This window comes from Strongylocentrotus purpuratus, unplaced genomic scaffold (assembly GCF_000002235.5).
Source record: "Strongylocentrotus purpuratus isolate Spur 01 unplaced genomic scaffold, Spur_5.0 spur5_scaffold_9, whole genome shotgun sequence".
In the NCBI taxonomy this organism is placed as follows: domain Eukaryota; kingdom Metazoa; phylum Echinodermata; class Echinoidea; order Camarodonta; family Strongylocentrotidae; genus Strongylocentrotus; species Strongylocentrotus purpuratus.
Genome location: NW_022145615.1, coordinates 2,378,660 through 2,394,611, shown reverse-complemented (window position 1 = coordinate 2,394,611; position 15,952 = coordinate 2,378,660). Strand labels below are relative to the sequence as shown.

Genomic DNA, 15,952 nt, shown 5'->3' with positions numbered 1-15,952 from the left:
GGATTAGACCACCCAAGGTGGTCACTGACAGTTGGCTATCTCATTAACTTAGCTCTCAATTAACATTATCAGGATCATGGGGGATCAATGGTCAATGGTCACCGAGTAGGCACTGTTTTCTATATAGAGGGAGCAAGTAGCTACAAGTAGTAGTGGGGCTTTAAGATTATAATAGTGGGTTCTAATATAGCGCTCATGTCTGTCAGACTTGATACTTTTGACGCTCTACAATTATTCCCCGGCTTTAGCATGGCTGCCATTGTGTTGTTTAAGCGTTTCAAGGAATTACTCCCTGCCAAGTAGCCATTTGATTCACCTGGGTCGAGCGTAGCAAATGTAGATTAATATTTTGCCAAAGGACATAAGTGCCGTGGTGGGACTCGAACCATGAACCATGTGATCCACAGCCTGGTGACTTATCTTCTAGACCAAGGAACCTTGAGACATCTATGGATAGTTATCTGGTGATTATTTTGCCAAGCTATACTTCTGGGTTGTTTTCAGGGGTGGAATTCCAGAGGTTACTCGTCATAGAATCCGATGAAAATTAAGAAGATCAAAAAAGGAGAAAGTGATTTTGTTTTGCCGCGGAGGGAGCTATGCAGTTTGGCTTACCGCCATCCGTTCCTCTCTAGTTTATCACCCGAACATAAATTGAGCCAAGTTTAATATTGGCTAAAAATAGGGACTTTTAGATTTGGGTGGACTGATATACGTCCATTCAAGGCAATGCATTAAAAGGACGTCGATCGTAGCAATCCACGTTGTCGTTCGGCAAATCTAAAAGTCCCTACTACAAGGCGACAGCAGACAGAATTGTATCATTTGTATGGGTCATACTGTCCAATGGGTTTCCATCATGAACTCTCTATCTGAACATCGATAGACCGGTTTATTAACATAATTATTCAAATTCATGGATGTTTCTTTCCTAGGGACATAGTGACGAGTTATTCCATTAACCTGCTATTAATGAATGAACTACAATACTTGGAATCCAGTCTGCATACATTATTTGTTGCTATGTCGGACAAGCCTCGTGAAAACTTTCAGGTTGTCAAGAACAAATGTGTTGTTTATAAAGTATGCATGGAATTTGAATATGTTAGTAAACGGGTCTATTCATTTAGAAATTATTCGAGATATTGTAGAACGTTTCAAAGACAATTAACAGGACATCAACCATCTGGGTTGACTACCTCCCGACATCTTCTAGGACAGTAAATTACCTTAAAGCCACACTGCACTACTTATAGCTACTTGCACCCTCTATATAACAAACAATGCCTAATCGGTGCCTGTTGGTACCCCACGATCCTCTTTTTCTTATGTTAATTGAGAGCTGATTTGATGAGATAACCACCTGTCAGTGACCTTGTAGAGAGGTCTATTCCCACTGGCCAAACTTGTACAGATGGGATTGAAAAATAATCACTCCTAACTATCCCTTGCCCCTATCAATTGACAAGTCATCAACAAACCAGTCATTCAAAGACCCAATCGACCAACCAATCACATCATTCCATCTTCAAATCAACTTTTTCTTATTTATATATCCAATCATTCATTGAGCAGACAATAATTACTGAACATTCAGATTAATTATTTTTCAATAAACCAATGAACTAATTAATCAATCATTCAATCAACCAATCATCATCCAATTAAAAATCTTGCAAGCAACCATTAAACCACACAAACATTCACAACCAACTCATCAATATGTACAGACGACCGGCAATGACCTGAGATAAGTATAAATACCATTCATAAGTTGTTGTTTTTTCTTGTTCATTTATTACATTAACATTTCTTGCGGTAATAATCTTTTCAAATTATTGATTATTTTTTCTTAACCTAAAACATTGACAGAGATAAAAAAAAAAAAAAAAAAAAAATAATAATAATAATAATAATATTACGCAGAACACGTCGTGTATAAATACTATGTACATCAGAATATCTTACATTCTTGTATATTAATTTCAATTTTTCATAAATTATGCTTAAACAAAATGCTATTTTCATATAAGGTAATGACTGTAAATTTGTCGGAAATAAGTTAACAATTATAAATTATTATGATCATAAAATTAAGCCTTTTTAAAATTCGTTTCTGTGCACTTATTTGCCGTTCAGTTGTCATTATAGAGGAATGCATTTTCATAAAAAAAACTGTCTCATGATTATTAGAGAATGCAATGACCTAATTAATGATGTACCGATTGAATCAGGCAAAATTAGCACGTCTCTGTCTCCTGATTGCAAAGACAGCTCCAGCCACGACCACAGCCACCAAACCAACGACAGCGACAGCAATACCAACAGCCTGTCCCGAACTCCCAGATGCCCTGCCGAACATCACATTCTGGTCCCGAGCTCTTGTGTTGGGTAGCATATTCCCGGCCACTTGGTTCCCGCCCGCGACCTGAACCGGAGCACCGACACCTGCTGCGGGAGCGGCCGCGTCGTTGGTGGCGGTGTCCACATCGTTGTCACTGTCGGTTTCGGATGATTCGCTAGATTCTGAACTCATACTGCCGGACAATGAAGAGCTTCCATTCATGGGTACCATGTCGACCATGGTTTGCTTCTGAGGTGCATGGACTCTGTTCACAGCTCCTCGACGTGCCTCAGTCATAAGACAGAAGACTGTAAAGAAATGACATTTAGGTGAACATTCAATGTACGCATTTTGCTTAAGTTTGAGGTAGTGTAATACGTTTACGAGGGGGGATAAATCATCTCTCAGATAAAGAAAATCTATCACTGCAATATAAACATGAAAACTCTACATTACAAAAAACCTCAAAGTGGAGGATCTTTCATTTAGTCATTTAAAAGCAAAATAGGGATAAATGTTCATGACCAGGGGGGCGTTTCACAAAACTTGTCATCAGTGACAAAATGGCAGTTTTTGTCATGATCTACTGAAATCCATTGGTTATCAACCGTTTTGTCACTGCGTTTTGTCATTTGTCATTGAAAAAAGGCTTTGTGAAACACCCCCTGGTGTAGTAGCCTAATTAAGATAAATGGAGTAGATATAACTCAACTAACGGAGGTAAATGTAGTTTGTTATATATTTCATGCATCAGGATAATTAAAATAGGGCAAACGTATACATTTGAAACATGAAAACTTTCAAAGTGATTCGCCGTTTTTTTTTCTGGCGATTTCTGTCCATCCCCGACATGTCCAAGCTTAGTGAAGAAGTCTACACACAGAAATTCATTTGAAATGATTAGATTGGATGAAATTATTGACTTACCGAACAGAAGACAGCATAGACCAAGCATTTTCCCAGTAGAAGACATATTGATAGTGATGCGACTCGTAAGTGCTAATGAAAGATTTAGTTGAAAAAAACAAGAGCACCTGTGCTTGAAGCTGGAATATCTCTAGTTTGTATCCGGAGAAGGTATGATGAAAAATCCGAGAATTCGCCCGCTTTTATACAATTTTCGTGAGATTTAAAATGCATGAAATATGATGTTATAATTATGTTATTACTAAAGAACAATACTACCTGCCAGTACTGTAAAAGGGAACCCATCGCCTAAGTAGAATCCACATGTGCCTTGGCACGTAAGATTAACCTAATCTCCTCGCTCTCGTTTGTATGTATAAGAGCAAGACAAAAACCGGTATAGAATTATTGATCACCTTAATTATTGAATATTAATACATGTCATCAAGATAAATTGCTTCTCAACGGGAGATGCAGCTCTGAACAGGTGAAATTATGGAAGAATATTGGCCCAGAAATTCATATTATTCAGAACAGGAGGAATTTATGAAGATGTCCTTGTCTCTATTAATTCAATATACGTATTGAGGATAGTAGCAAAGGACGGATCAATCTTCAAGTTGGCGCTGTTATTTTGTCTGCGATCGACTGACACGGAACCTGTTTGTAAGGAAAGAGAAAAGGGCGTGATTGTTTTTTCTTCGAATTATCTTCTGCCAAGTAACCTAAATTCTAACTAAGTCATTGCTATGATAAGTTTCAATGTACAGTAATTAACGAAGATGTACAACAAAAACGATGTAGAAATATTCACATTGAAATCCAACTTTTTAACAGTTGTTGTAAAACTAAGAAAGATTAGAAAGGTTATCATTATGGCGCCCAGACGTTGTTAACAGTAACGATTTGAATCACATGAATTACTTTATGTTTCAATCTAAACATCATACTTGCCAAAGGCTTAACATCCTTTGTGGTTGGTATGATCTATCAATTAATGTTCAATGTAACCTGATTGTAACAATGACTTATTCAGACATTCTTGAACAAGGGCATGGGGGGTTGAGGGGCTGGGGCGGGCCGGGGGAGGGCGAACCCCATCCCATTAGTGTTTGTGGACAGTCGCAAGTGTTGATCAACCGCAGGTTGTATTGATATAATACTGTTGGTATGCATCATATGGGAATGAGAGTATAGCGATTCCGTCCTATTCGGTGTGTACACCCCCATGCTACTCAAGAATAGAAGCTTACCAAACTATGCATAATTATAACCATAAACTGTTCCATTTCGGTTGAATACAAACAACAGCTAACATTTTTTGTTCTTCAAAATATTTCTATTCACCCAAAATAATTCGCAAACTTGTAAATTCCATTTTAATTTGCAATGCTAAAATTTCCATATGAAGGGCCTTTTGTAACGCTAGTAGACATTGCAACTTGCAGGGTCGAATGCAAGTAATGGGGAAAAGGGTGAGAGAGGAAGAGAGAAAGAGAGACAGACAGACAGGAACAAAAACAGACAGACATAAGGAGAAAGGAGAGAGAGAGGGGGGATCGTGTTAGAAAGAAACAGAGAGAAACGGTTAGAGATATTGACATACCAAATTATGGATTTTAAGAGGATATTGAGCGTGAATCACCAATAAAAAAGGTGCGATACGAATATCGCGCAGCTCAAACATGTCATACCTCGCCTACTTTAACATGTATAAGGACCTGGAAGCGTCCAATCATTATTGACAACTCTCGACCAATCACAGGAGAGTACTAAATGACGTCAGCCAAGTAAAGTTGAATGAGAGTCTTTCGTCTCCTGCCAGGCGTGTAGTTCGACTTGTCTAAAACCCGTCGAGAGGTAGTATGTTTTCAGTCACAAGTACAACTGAGGACATTTCGCGGATCGCTGTCGACGGGTCTTTATAATTATGCTCCCGATTTTTACGCTTTACATTTTGTTCTTGGGTATAAGATCCGTTATGAATGAATCTTGTAAAGAAAGTTTCTTAAACAATAGGTGTATGTCATCAATAGCCCTGATTAAAATGCACATAAACATGACAAATAAATTCAGACTATAGGGGCGTCGCGTCAGCCTCAGGGAACCTCGCTTAAATCTTACATTCATGGGACTTTTTACTCTTTGTTTTTTAAAGTTTTTTTCAGGAGGTATCACTACATATCGGGGGGGGGGGGTTGTTGGCTGAAGCACCCCTCAATCCCCCCCTTTTCGAACCAATGTTCTTTCTTTTTAGATTTACCGCCTGATTATGGATGGCTCCTTCCCACAAACTCCTTGGTAGGTAGCAATATAATGAAACGCTCAAAACCCCGCCCCACCCTCTTCCCGCCCACACCCCTCAACTTCATAATTATGTTCATTGCGGAGCTTAGAGACTACGGAGAGAGTGAGAGAGAGAGAGAGAGAGAGACATGAGAAAGATGAGAGAGAGAGAGAGAGAGAGAGAGAGAGGAGAGAAAAAAAAGAGATCCCCCACCCATCCTGAGAGGGGCGGTATTTCAATTTTATTTCATACGAAATAAGAGAGTATTACTCCATATGAAATATCTTAATATCTCCTGATTGTTTTTTAGTTATTGGCGATCCGGGAGACGTAAAATATTATTTTAACGCATATCAAATTTAAGAATGACGAGTAAAGGTGGATGGAGTGAGAGAAAATTGGCATCCAATTCTTTCTCCGGTTGATCACTGAAACTCTTTTTATATCATATATTACATATATGGGATAGTCTGTAACTTATCCAATCGACTTTTCATTAGAGAGAAGGAGAGATTGGTTTGTTTAATAAAGTTCACACGTATGGAGAATAATGGAATTTTTGAAGATTTGAATTGAGGTGATTTATTGAAATAATAAGACACATTGAACAAATGAAAAAGTACATAGCATTATAGTACAGCATGCTACAAATATAATATTTTAGCATGTAAAATCATACAAAACTTCTTCAAGAACATTGCTTTTTCGTTTGAAACTTAATCTATACTTTTCCTCCAAGGCCTAAATATGATCAAAGTCACAGAAATTAATTGGAAGAACTTACATAACCTTCCACAAGTATAAGATATTTTCCAATTAACGGATAAAAGCGACGCGTCCTCCTGACTAATTAATATTATGATTCATCCTTGAATTATGTTGAGGAAATGCAAATACAATGAATGAACCCCGCACTGGCGAGATGAATTACTGCACGCTCAAGTACAAGCACAAGAAATCTTGGCACACAGTCAGACGTTATAATTCTATGATAATTCATATGCTTTTGTCACCTGTTAACGCCTTCCTGCTGCGTGTTACATCTACTGCAGAAGGACTTATGGCAAACCTTCAAGAGTGAAGAGAGATGATTGTAGTGTCCATAAGCCGTGAAGGTCTAGAATATTCATTTTCATCTAGTGGTCAAGGAAAATATCAAATGAACATATTTCAAACAAGGTTAAGCAAATACACTCGGACGCCAAATTGTTGAATTCTAAATCATTTTATTTGATATTCTACCTTCACTTTTAAAGTTCACAGCACAGGTGTAAAATATACAAATATTAAAACGCTTGGGTTTGGGGCAGAAAATGTATAAAAGCAGAGGTGAGAAGCTGTATTCTTCAGATCACTTTCAGGACTCAAACTGACAAGTTCCAAGATCCAAGCAGCAGTACTGATCTGTAGAAGTTTTAATTTAGCTCTTAGGTTTGAGGTTTGCTTTTATCACACAACAAATTACCATGGCTTCACCTGCAAAGATCATCTGCCTTGTGGCTTTTCTGAGTGGTAAGATACTACCCTTCTTACATGTATTTCTACCTTTTCTATATGTGTCTGTGTGTCTGTCTCTCTCTGTCTCTCTCTGACTCTCTCTCTCTCCTCCCTCTCTCTCTCTCTCTCTCTCTCTCTATACACCACATGTATATGTGTACTTTCTTTTACAATACATACAGAGAGAGAGAGAAAAAGAGAGAGACTCAACACGGACACACATACAATTTTTTCCTATAACGAGTAGAATAATTTTAAGGTGATTGTATTTCTTCAGATATTAGGAGAATTATTGTCTTGCCATCTCTATATTACCGTGATATCTTATCTCATCTCTGTCCTAAGTCATTACTACTAAATCTTAATTTTTAAATGATATCAAAATTGATAAATCATACTTTTTCTGGATTTAAAAAAAGTGTATCTGTCACCATCACTTCCTTAACAGCATTCTGCCTGATGACCGAAGCCAAAGCGAAATTTCCAGGAATGGCAAGAAATATCGCACCTCCACAGAAACAAACCCTGAGCGACCCCCAAGCACCGATGGCCCAGACCGACGACGCCTCTACCTCAGCATCATCCGAATCGACGTCATCAGAAACAGACGACGACGACGCTGCCGCTGCTCCAGCCGCAGCCGCACCCGCGCCCGCACCCGCAGTCGCTCCAGTTGGCGGAAACCTCCCCTTTTTGGCGGCGAACGGTCGTCAGTTGCCGAACATCGGAGCTCGGGACCCAAATCTGATATTCGGCAGGGGATCCGGGAGTTCGGGGAAGAGTGTTGGGATTGCATTCGCCGTTCTTGCACTGATAGCTGTGGTAGTGGTAGGAGCTTACTTTTCAGTCCGCAAATACAGGCCACGCTTCGCTATGTTTGAGGAAGAAGAATGAACACAAAACGGAGATTCTGAACATTTCTTGCTGGAGAAGGATGTGCTAGAAGATGATGCCCTAATTGCTGCGTGATATTTATTCATCTAATGTACTTCTCTGTTATATATATTTGCTCGCTTATTGTGAGCATACCGTCGGTATTTTTTGTTAACCTTTTATATCGTCTAATCACCTTGCTAACAACCTAATTGCCTCCCACTTGTTGCTTTTTGAAGCTTTTGATCAAGTTATCTAATAAAACCTTACCTTTTGAAAAAGCATTGTGAATTATATTGCAACTGTACATTATTTATTTCTTGGATGCAAAGTGTAATATTTCACGTTTTAAATCGTGTTTATTGTGGCATTTTAAACATGTGCTCATGCATTTATTGTGCTATTAGCCCTTAAATGCAATAAAAGCGTTGTTAATAAGATCACAAGAGACGTCGACGTTATTTAAATAACAATTTGAAACGCCCCCTTTCACCATCTTTCTATCGTAATGAGAACCGAATTATGATAACAACTGCTTTTATAACTGCTAGTACATTTCCCAGTTGGTCTTCAAAGTTTTGAATCACTGATCGAGTTAGGTAATTGATTTAGAAGAAAATGGATGCTACAAAGAAGAAATGCCAGAAAGAAGATAAGAATGAGTGTAAAAAAAAGTGGAAGGAGGGAGACGATTACAAAGAGATAGAAAGAGAGAGAGAGAGAGACAGACAGACAGACAGAGATACAGAGAGAGACAGAGAGAGAGACATGAAGACAGAGACAGAGACATAGAGAGGGAGATGGCATTGAATCGGCCGAGACAGAATAATGATGGGAAAAATTCCATTCACTCCAAACTCCACTTCATACCAACAGAGATGGGAGTCTAAAAAAAAAACTCATATGGAGCTCATAGTGTGGATATAATCATATTAGACAAGGGTACACCATCTTTTAATTCTTCACACTTGTCATCTTGCCTCCCAAAATAACACCGTTCTTTTGCTCTCGTTTTCTCTTTCTCTCTCTCTCTCTCTCTCTCTCTCTTTCTCTCTCTCGCTCTCTATCTGTTTCTCTACACTTACCTCTTAATTCTTCATAAATATTACATCCCATCTCGCCTCCCAAAGTAACAGTATTCTTTTGCTCGTTTTTCTTCTTTCTCTCTCTCTCTCTCTCTTTATCTTTCTCTCTCGATTTTTCCAAATATTCAATGAAATATCATATCATATTCGTACTTAGCAAACATGGCCGCAGTCAAAACTTGATAATTTTCAATCACTTTATTATCAGTTATTAGCATCTTGGTTTATTAATATCCTTAGTTTTAATGTTGATAGCTTTTGAAGTGAGGGAATTATTCTAGAAGAGAATCTGAATTAATAAAAAGAAAAGTAAACTTTACCTGTTACAAAATCATAATCAAATAAGGAATGTGTGCTTATTGTGTGAATTACCAGGCAAAATAATATATTTATAACTTAGAAAAAGAGGGGAAATGACTTACGAGCTTACAAAGAATAAAAACGGGTAGACAGAGAATATCGACAACTTTTTAACTGTTTAAGGATATACAGTAGTAGCTTCATCAATTCAGTGTTGGTGGTAAGAAAAAATTAATCTGTCGAATAAGAATGCATTCTCTTGAAGAGTCATATCAACGGTTCAAAGCCATAAACTTCACGTAAAGCCTTAAACATGTTAAATTAGATCGAGCATAAACTTTTGTTACTTGACAAGCTACTGTAGTTTTATGATTTTCATGGAAGTAATGCTCTGAAAAAAAACATAATTTAATATCAATGATTTAACACAGAACTTTATCCCTGGATTACGTATTACTATCGCCTAATACTTTACATGGCTAACATTTATTCCTAGCCTAGATATCAAAGAAAAGAAAAGAAATAAATTATATCAACCGCATGCCTTATAAGTTTATTGATTTCGCCTGTATGACTTAAGCTTCGACTAAAGCGGGAGAATTGTGTCTGTACTTCTTGATGACGAAGATGACGGAACCCACGACGATCGCGGCTACGACTGCGACAGCTACACCTACACCGACACCTGAAGCCGATGACGACGCACCCTCACCTTGACTACTCTGGCTTCCCTTCCTCGGCAGGTGGATTCCAGCAGCGCCGTTTTTGTTCAACCCGACTTCTATGTTTGGTCCGGGCAGAGCTTGGTTGACCCAGACGATTGAGCCAGTGGGAGCGGCTCTGAGGGCAGGACTAGGAGTTACTGGGGCGGGTTCGGTTGGGGCAAGTCTTGCTCTAGGGGCAACCGGAGGAGGTGCAGCCTGATGGATCTCTTCTGAAGAATCGGATGAGGCAGCCTGTTGAATCTCTTTTGAAGATTCGGATGAGGTGGAATGGCCGCCAGGTCTAGCACCAGGAGCCCCTCCACGGGGGGCTGATGTGGTCAGGACTGCAGGACGAGGTGTTGGTGTCGCAGGGCGTGGGTAAGGAGCGACTGGGAGAAGTGTAGGGGCCACAGGACGTGATGCGTATGTGGCGTTGAGGGTGACGGTTCTCCAAAGGGTGGTGTTGATGGTGGTGTTGGTGGTGACGTTGAGGGTAGTGGTGGGGGTGTCTGGTTGCTGAGCCAAGATGCCCACACAACATGCTGTGAAAACACAAACACAATATATCAAATGATGAATATTTAAGTTCTGGGAATATGCTTAAAATCGTATCAAATTGACAACAGACTTGTGGTAATTTTGAATATGACTATGGACAGACTAGAAATATTGCTTTACCTGTCAAATATGTGAATTTCTTCAGGCAACGTTGCCGATAAATAGGTGAAAATTATTACGCCACAAGCATGCGGGAATGCATTTAAAACTTAATAAAATAGGGACAATAGTGTGAACTTACCCAAAGCGGTGAGAAGAAGAGCGCCGAGGCCTGTAACTGAAGGCATGGTTGGAGATGGTTTGAAGCTCAGATGCTTTTAATGGCGAAAGTCTGATCTCAAAGCTGTAGTAACGATGAAGAAAATGAATCGGACACCAGTAACTCTTCAGTTTATCGAAGTTGTGAAGATGCTCAGATGCAGCCGGCTTCTTTATATTCTGAGTAAAGCTTAACTGTAGCCTTGAAGCGGTTTCAAATAATTGACATTTCTTTGCACTTTTTTTTTTTAGCCTTCTTTACACTTTTGTGTCACTATATCCGCTAAATGGGATGCTCACCCAGCAAGATACCCACCAGGAGATCGTCCACTTTCCAAATTTTGTTCCATTATCTGCGCGCCAAGTGCTAATTGGGTTTCATGGAATTGACTCGTACAGTGTTAAAATTATTAACCATTACTTACTAACTCCTATAAATGAATACTGGTATTTAAAACAAAATTTAAGCTTCATTTGATCCAAGATCTAAAATGCATCAGAAGAAATTAAATGTCATTTAAAAGTTGATAGTGAAATTACTTATCTGTGAAACGTTCTAATGTAATATTACACACTTGAAAAAAGACTTAGCATCAGTCATGAACTGATCTATAGATTCGTTTTCTGTCCTTTACGTTTTAAATAACAGATAAGAGTATTGAAATTGTCCAAAACTCCATCATAAACTTCTTGCAAAAAAACACAAAAGTTTGAACAAAATGATCATCGTTCACGCCTAAATTATCGAATTTAACAAATCGTGTGAACAGATACGTAAACTCAGATGACGGAGGGGAGGGGAGAAGAGGGTGGGGTCATACACGTTAATCAGAAGCTGACTCTTAAGGATACTGCTTTTCATTGTTTTCATTTTTGTTGTGGTATTTTCTCTTTTGTGTTTGTTTTTCTTGGTTAAACAGTACAGATGTTCTCTGTATTAAACTTATTCTTATTTGGTGTTGTAAGGTATTAATGTTTTATGTGACTTTTGTCTGATTGTTTGTGTTACATTTTAAGATCATTTCTGTAGATTGATGTAAATATTGATTTGTATCCTCTCTTTATCTCTCTTTCTCTCTCCGTCCCCCTCTTCGACCAGCCCTCTCCCTCTCTCTGTCTCTGTCTCTGTCTGTCATTTTCTTTCTAAAGTTTCATGTATATCACTAACTCTCCACTCTTCCCTCCTCCTCTCTCACTGTCTCTCCAGTTCTAGCTTTAATCGCTGCTGCTTCTCCTTTCTTACAGCAATACATATTCTCTCACCCGCCTTTTCCCCTCATTATTTTGTAATGAAATATCATATTCAGAAAAATAAAACATGTCCAGACTTGATTAACTTTTCATTCTTGTTTATTTTATTTTATTCTGGTTTCATAAATACGTGGAATCTTTTAAAGCGATATATGATACTGCTCTAAGATGGTAGGCCTTTTTAATACATTTTCATGAGCTACATGTATTATATAGAACATGGTCACGACAAAATCAACCAAAGTCAATTTCAGTAGCCTGACCATCACCTTTCGAAATTTTCGAACATTACAATGACGTAATTACATAATTCTGAACATCATTTCTGTTGTACAGTAGGCTTGCGGATGCACGATGTGAGAAAGAGGTAGGGTTGAGGAGTCCTGAAAAGGACTCTCGGTAATCTTTCTTGAGGGTGTGTAGTCCTGAAAAAGACGGTTGGTGTAGTCTTGAAAAAGACTGTTGGTTATCTTTCTTACTAGGCGTTGTGGCGTGCGCCTGTAATCCAGCTAAAAAGTGGAAGTTACAAACTGATTCAGCCAAGGACGCAGGTTCGAAACTGAGTCACGTCTTTCGGACGGTGACATTAAAGGTCGGTCCCCAGACGTAAATAATCATATCTGATTGATATACGTCTGTAAAAACCCTATTACACACACACACACACTAGCTTATAATTCTAAGGAGAACTATAGCGCTTAGAGTGGATGGGTGACGGGAGTGTTGTAGATTTTTTTTTTTTTAACGTGTAAACAAATGGCAAGTGCGCCCTTTCACTAAGCGCTTTGTTATAATATAAGATACAGAAATATAAAGCGTATTGCACTTTACGTCATCATCAATAAAAGCAAAAAACAACCACGTGATATCTGAAAGAGCTTCTCTTTTTTTTTATATACAAGTATTAAAAAATCAAGTGTGGAATGTTTGGTCGTAAAGTAAGTTAATTTCTTCGAAATAAGATACATAATTTCTGTACAAGGTTGACACTGAAAAGATTAGAGCTTTACAGACTGTACATCGACATTCTGACAAATGAAATGCCATCATTTTCTCCACTCTCTTGCAAGAGAACCTGAAGGTGTTTCACAAATACTAAAATTGACTTTAAGTTGGAATTATCTATGGCAGGCAATTCATGCCACTAGTTGCTCGCACTATTGGTCCCTCAATAAATGATCTTTAGATAATATTATTATTTCCTTCAATAATGAACTATCGAATAGATGTAAATTCTGTAGATTCGTGATTACGATGTGTACGTCCCTTGAGAAACCAATGCCATGAATCGTTAGAGGAACTAGTGGCATGAATGGCCTGCTGTAGTTAAGTCCAACTTAAAGTCGATCTTAGTCTTTGTGAAACACCCCCCTGGTACGATTATAAATATACATTAAAAATCCGCCCGCCGACACCCCTTCGACTTCCCAAAAGATTTATTTCACAGTAGGCCCTAAGTCTCATGAAGTTATACTCGTACAACGACTGGAAAGTTGTGTCTGTATTTCTTGATAACGAAGACGATTGATCCCACGACGAAACCGACCATGATCATGGCGGCAATGGCGACGCCTACAGCCGCAGTCGGGCTTACATCTTGGTTACTGGGCAGGTGTTGACCTTTCATTGGGAGTTGGTTTCCAGATGCAGTGTTGGCTTCGTTGACCAAATTGATGTTTGGGATTGGTAAGACTCCACCATTGGAGATGACGGCAGCGGCGCCACCATCGGCCGTACCCGCGTCCGTATCCGCGTCCGTATCCGTGCCTGTATCGGTAGGTGATTCCTCCTCCGACGATTCGGACGATGCGCTATCGCTATCCACATCTGCGCTATCGTCAGCCATTTCTGTCGTGTCTGTCGGCGCTACTTCCTGGTTGGCGGGAGCCCCGATGAAGGATTCGATCTGCAGCTCGGCTTGCTGCTGCTCCTCGAGATCGGCTAAGGTCTCTATGATAATCATCTTCGCTGATGTCGGCTTGGCCATGGTACTCATGCTGCAGACTAGAAAGAAAAATTCGTTTCAATGTTAAAATGGATAACACTTCAAATAGTTTGAATGATTAGCGCGATAGCTCAGTCGGTAGAGCAGTGGTCTCGTAATCCGATGACCCGGGTTCGAAACCAAGTCGATGCGCTAGTGCCCTTTGGTAAGGCATTAATCCTCATTACCAGGTCTCTCGGAAAGGACCTAAAGCCGTTGCCCGTCTGGTTGCTCACTTACAAGCATTTATGCTTTCTTAGCAGTCAGGTAAAATAACCAACATCACCAAACGCTCACAAAACATTATAACCATTATTCTACTTTGCTCCCATAATCTATCCTTGTTTTATGATATTTAAAAAATAAAATAAAAATTACACTATTCCTTTAGCTCATACGTGATGGATACTTCTAATGAGTTAAGATGGGCATTTATCAAACAGCGAAACACTTCAACCGAACTCATGTGCAGTCAATATACACTATAGGGGCACGCAGTACATCCGTTCAATGATTAGTGATTTAAAGCCAGTGTCAGTACGTGATTGTTCATAAAGTTCGAGTAACATCAGAGGTGCCGTGGTCGAGTGGTAAAGTCGCCGGACTTTCGATCACAAGGTCCGCGGTTCGAGACCCGCCGCGGCACTAATGTCCCTTGGCAAGACATTGATCTACATTTGCCACACTCAACCCAGGTGATGTAAATGAGTACCTGGCAGGAATTAATTCTTTGAAATTGAAATGCTAGAGCGCCGCAATGGCAGCACAGCTAAAGCTGGGGTAATAATCTCCAAGTTTGGAAGCGCTTCGTGATTCTAATAAGCGCTATATAAAAACTGAGTATGAGTATTATCATTATTATTATTATTATTATTACAAATATCCATATTGTGCCTGGTCTAACAAAACGATATATACATGTTTATTGCATTATTATTGTTTTACAATGGAATATAACTACACATTATCAGCGAAAAAAACAGTAAGACATTGAATTCCAGCCATTACAGCTTTCGTGCAAGAAAAAACAGGCGAGTTTCACAAATCTTTTTTTTAATAACGATTCTATATTCGGTAACCTGGGCCCCGTCTTACAAAGAGTTACGATCGATCCAAATCAATCGTAAGTCCTCCAATCAATCACAAGTTTGCAGTCTCCTATCTCTTATGTACATAGTTACGATTGATATCAATCGCAAATAAGTTGCGATTGATATCAACTCTTTGTAAGACGGGGCCCTGGTCGATGAAAGATTATAAATTGAAGGGAAAAGACTACAGAAATATGATCAAGCTCGAACACTAGTTCATCATATCACAACTAGCAAATGGTGCAAACTTACCAAAAACGACGAAAAGAGCAAGGAATGTTGCAAATGATGACATGATTGGAGATCGGAGAAGTTTGCAGCAAAGAAACGTCCAAAGGGAACTCCTAGATATGCAGGTGATGATTAGGGCGATTGTGATGGACACCTGCTGCTACCTCTTTTGCCGAAGTGGTGGAGCTCTTAAAGCTACAGGAGCTTCCTTGCTCTTAGCATGGACCAACCTGAGCTGTCTCGAGAGCAGAAGAGCTGCTGTATATCTCTTGAGGAGCCTGCTAGCCGATTGATGTTTCTTATCCTCTCATCCTTGCCTTTTATACACTTCTTCATCGCGCTTTCAAATACGCCAAACATCTAAATGACCAAAGATAGGTAAAACCGGAAGCATATTTGGCAAATTGTAGTCAAACTCATCTCATATTCAAATTGAAGTCCAAGTAAGAGAACAGATTTTCTAAAGGTGTGATTGTTTTGATATTAACTTCTTCAAAGTCGAACGATGTCAACAGACCCATTTTAATTAATATGGTATTAAATAAACTCGATATATTACGTAAGGTCCATGGAATTGAGCAGA

General features: G+C 39.1%; 4 protein-coding genes across 4 annotated transcripts; 1 reads left to right on the top strand and 3 right to left on the bottom strand.

Moving 5' to 3' along the window:
• Positions 1-1,943: 1,943 nt before the first annotated feature.
• LOC105440560 lies at positions 1,944-3,399 on the bottom strand. Its single transcript, XM_011670863.2, has 2 exons — positions 3,272-3,399; positions 1,944-2,652 (listed from the first exon to the last, which is right to left on the bottom strand). Exons 1-2 carry the CDS (start codon positions 3,315-3,317, stop codon positions 2,231-2,233), a joined length of 468 nt encoding a protein of 155 aa, XP_011669165.1. The 5' UTR covers positions 3,318-3,399; the 3' UTR covers positions 1,944-2,230.
• A 3,507-nt stretch (positions 3,400-6,906) lies between these two features.
• On the top strand, positions 6,907-8,166 carry LOC105440559. The gene is made up of 2 exons (XM_011670862.2): positions 6,907-7,049; positions 7,483-8,166. The coding sequence occupies exons 1-2, from the start codon at positions 7,004-7,006 to the stop codon at positions 7,926-7,928; spliced, it is 492 nt and encodes a 163-aa protein (XP_011669164.2). The 5' UTR covers positions 6,907-7,003; the 3' UTR covers positions 7,929-8,166.
• A 1,061-nt stretch (positions 8,167-9,227) lies between these two features.
• Positions 9,228-10,953, bottom strand: LOC115920764 (proline-rich receptor-like protein kinase PERK1). Its single transcript, XM_030977358.1, has 2 exons — positions 10,796-10,953; positions 9,228-10,538 (listed from the first exon to the last, which is right to left on the bottom strand). The coding sequence occupies exons 1-2, from the start codon at positions 10,839-10,841 to the stop codon at positions 9,868-9,870; spliced, it is 717 nt and encodes a 238-aa protein (XP_030833218.1). The 5' UTR covers positions 10,842-10,953; the 3' UTR covers positions 9,228-9,867.
• Positions 10,954-13,417: 2,464 nt separating this feature from the next.
• LOC100890812 lies at positions 13,418-15,623 on the bottom strand. Its single transcript, XM_003730123.3, has 2 exons — positions 15,391-15,623; positions 13,418-14,067 (listed from the first exon to the last, which is right to left on the bottom strand). Exons 1-2 carry the CDS (start codon positions 15,431-15,433, stop codon positions 13,532-13,534), a joined length of 579 nt encoding a protein of 192 aa, XP_003730171.1. The 5' UTR covers positions 15,434-15,623; the 3' UTR covers positions 13,418-13,531.
• Between the last annotated feature and the right edge of the window lie 329 nt (positions 15,624-15,952).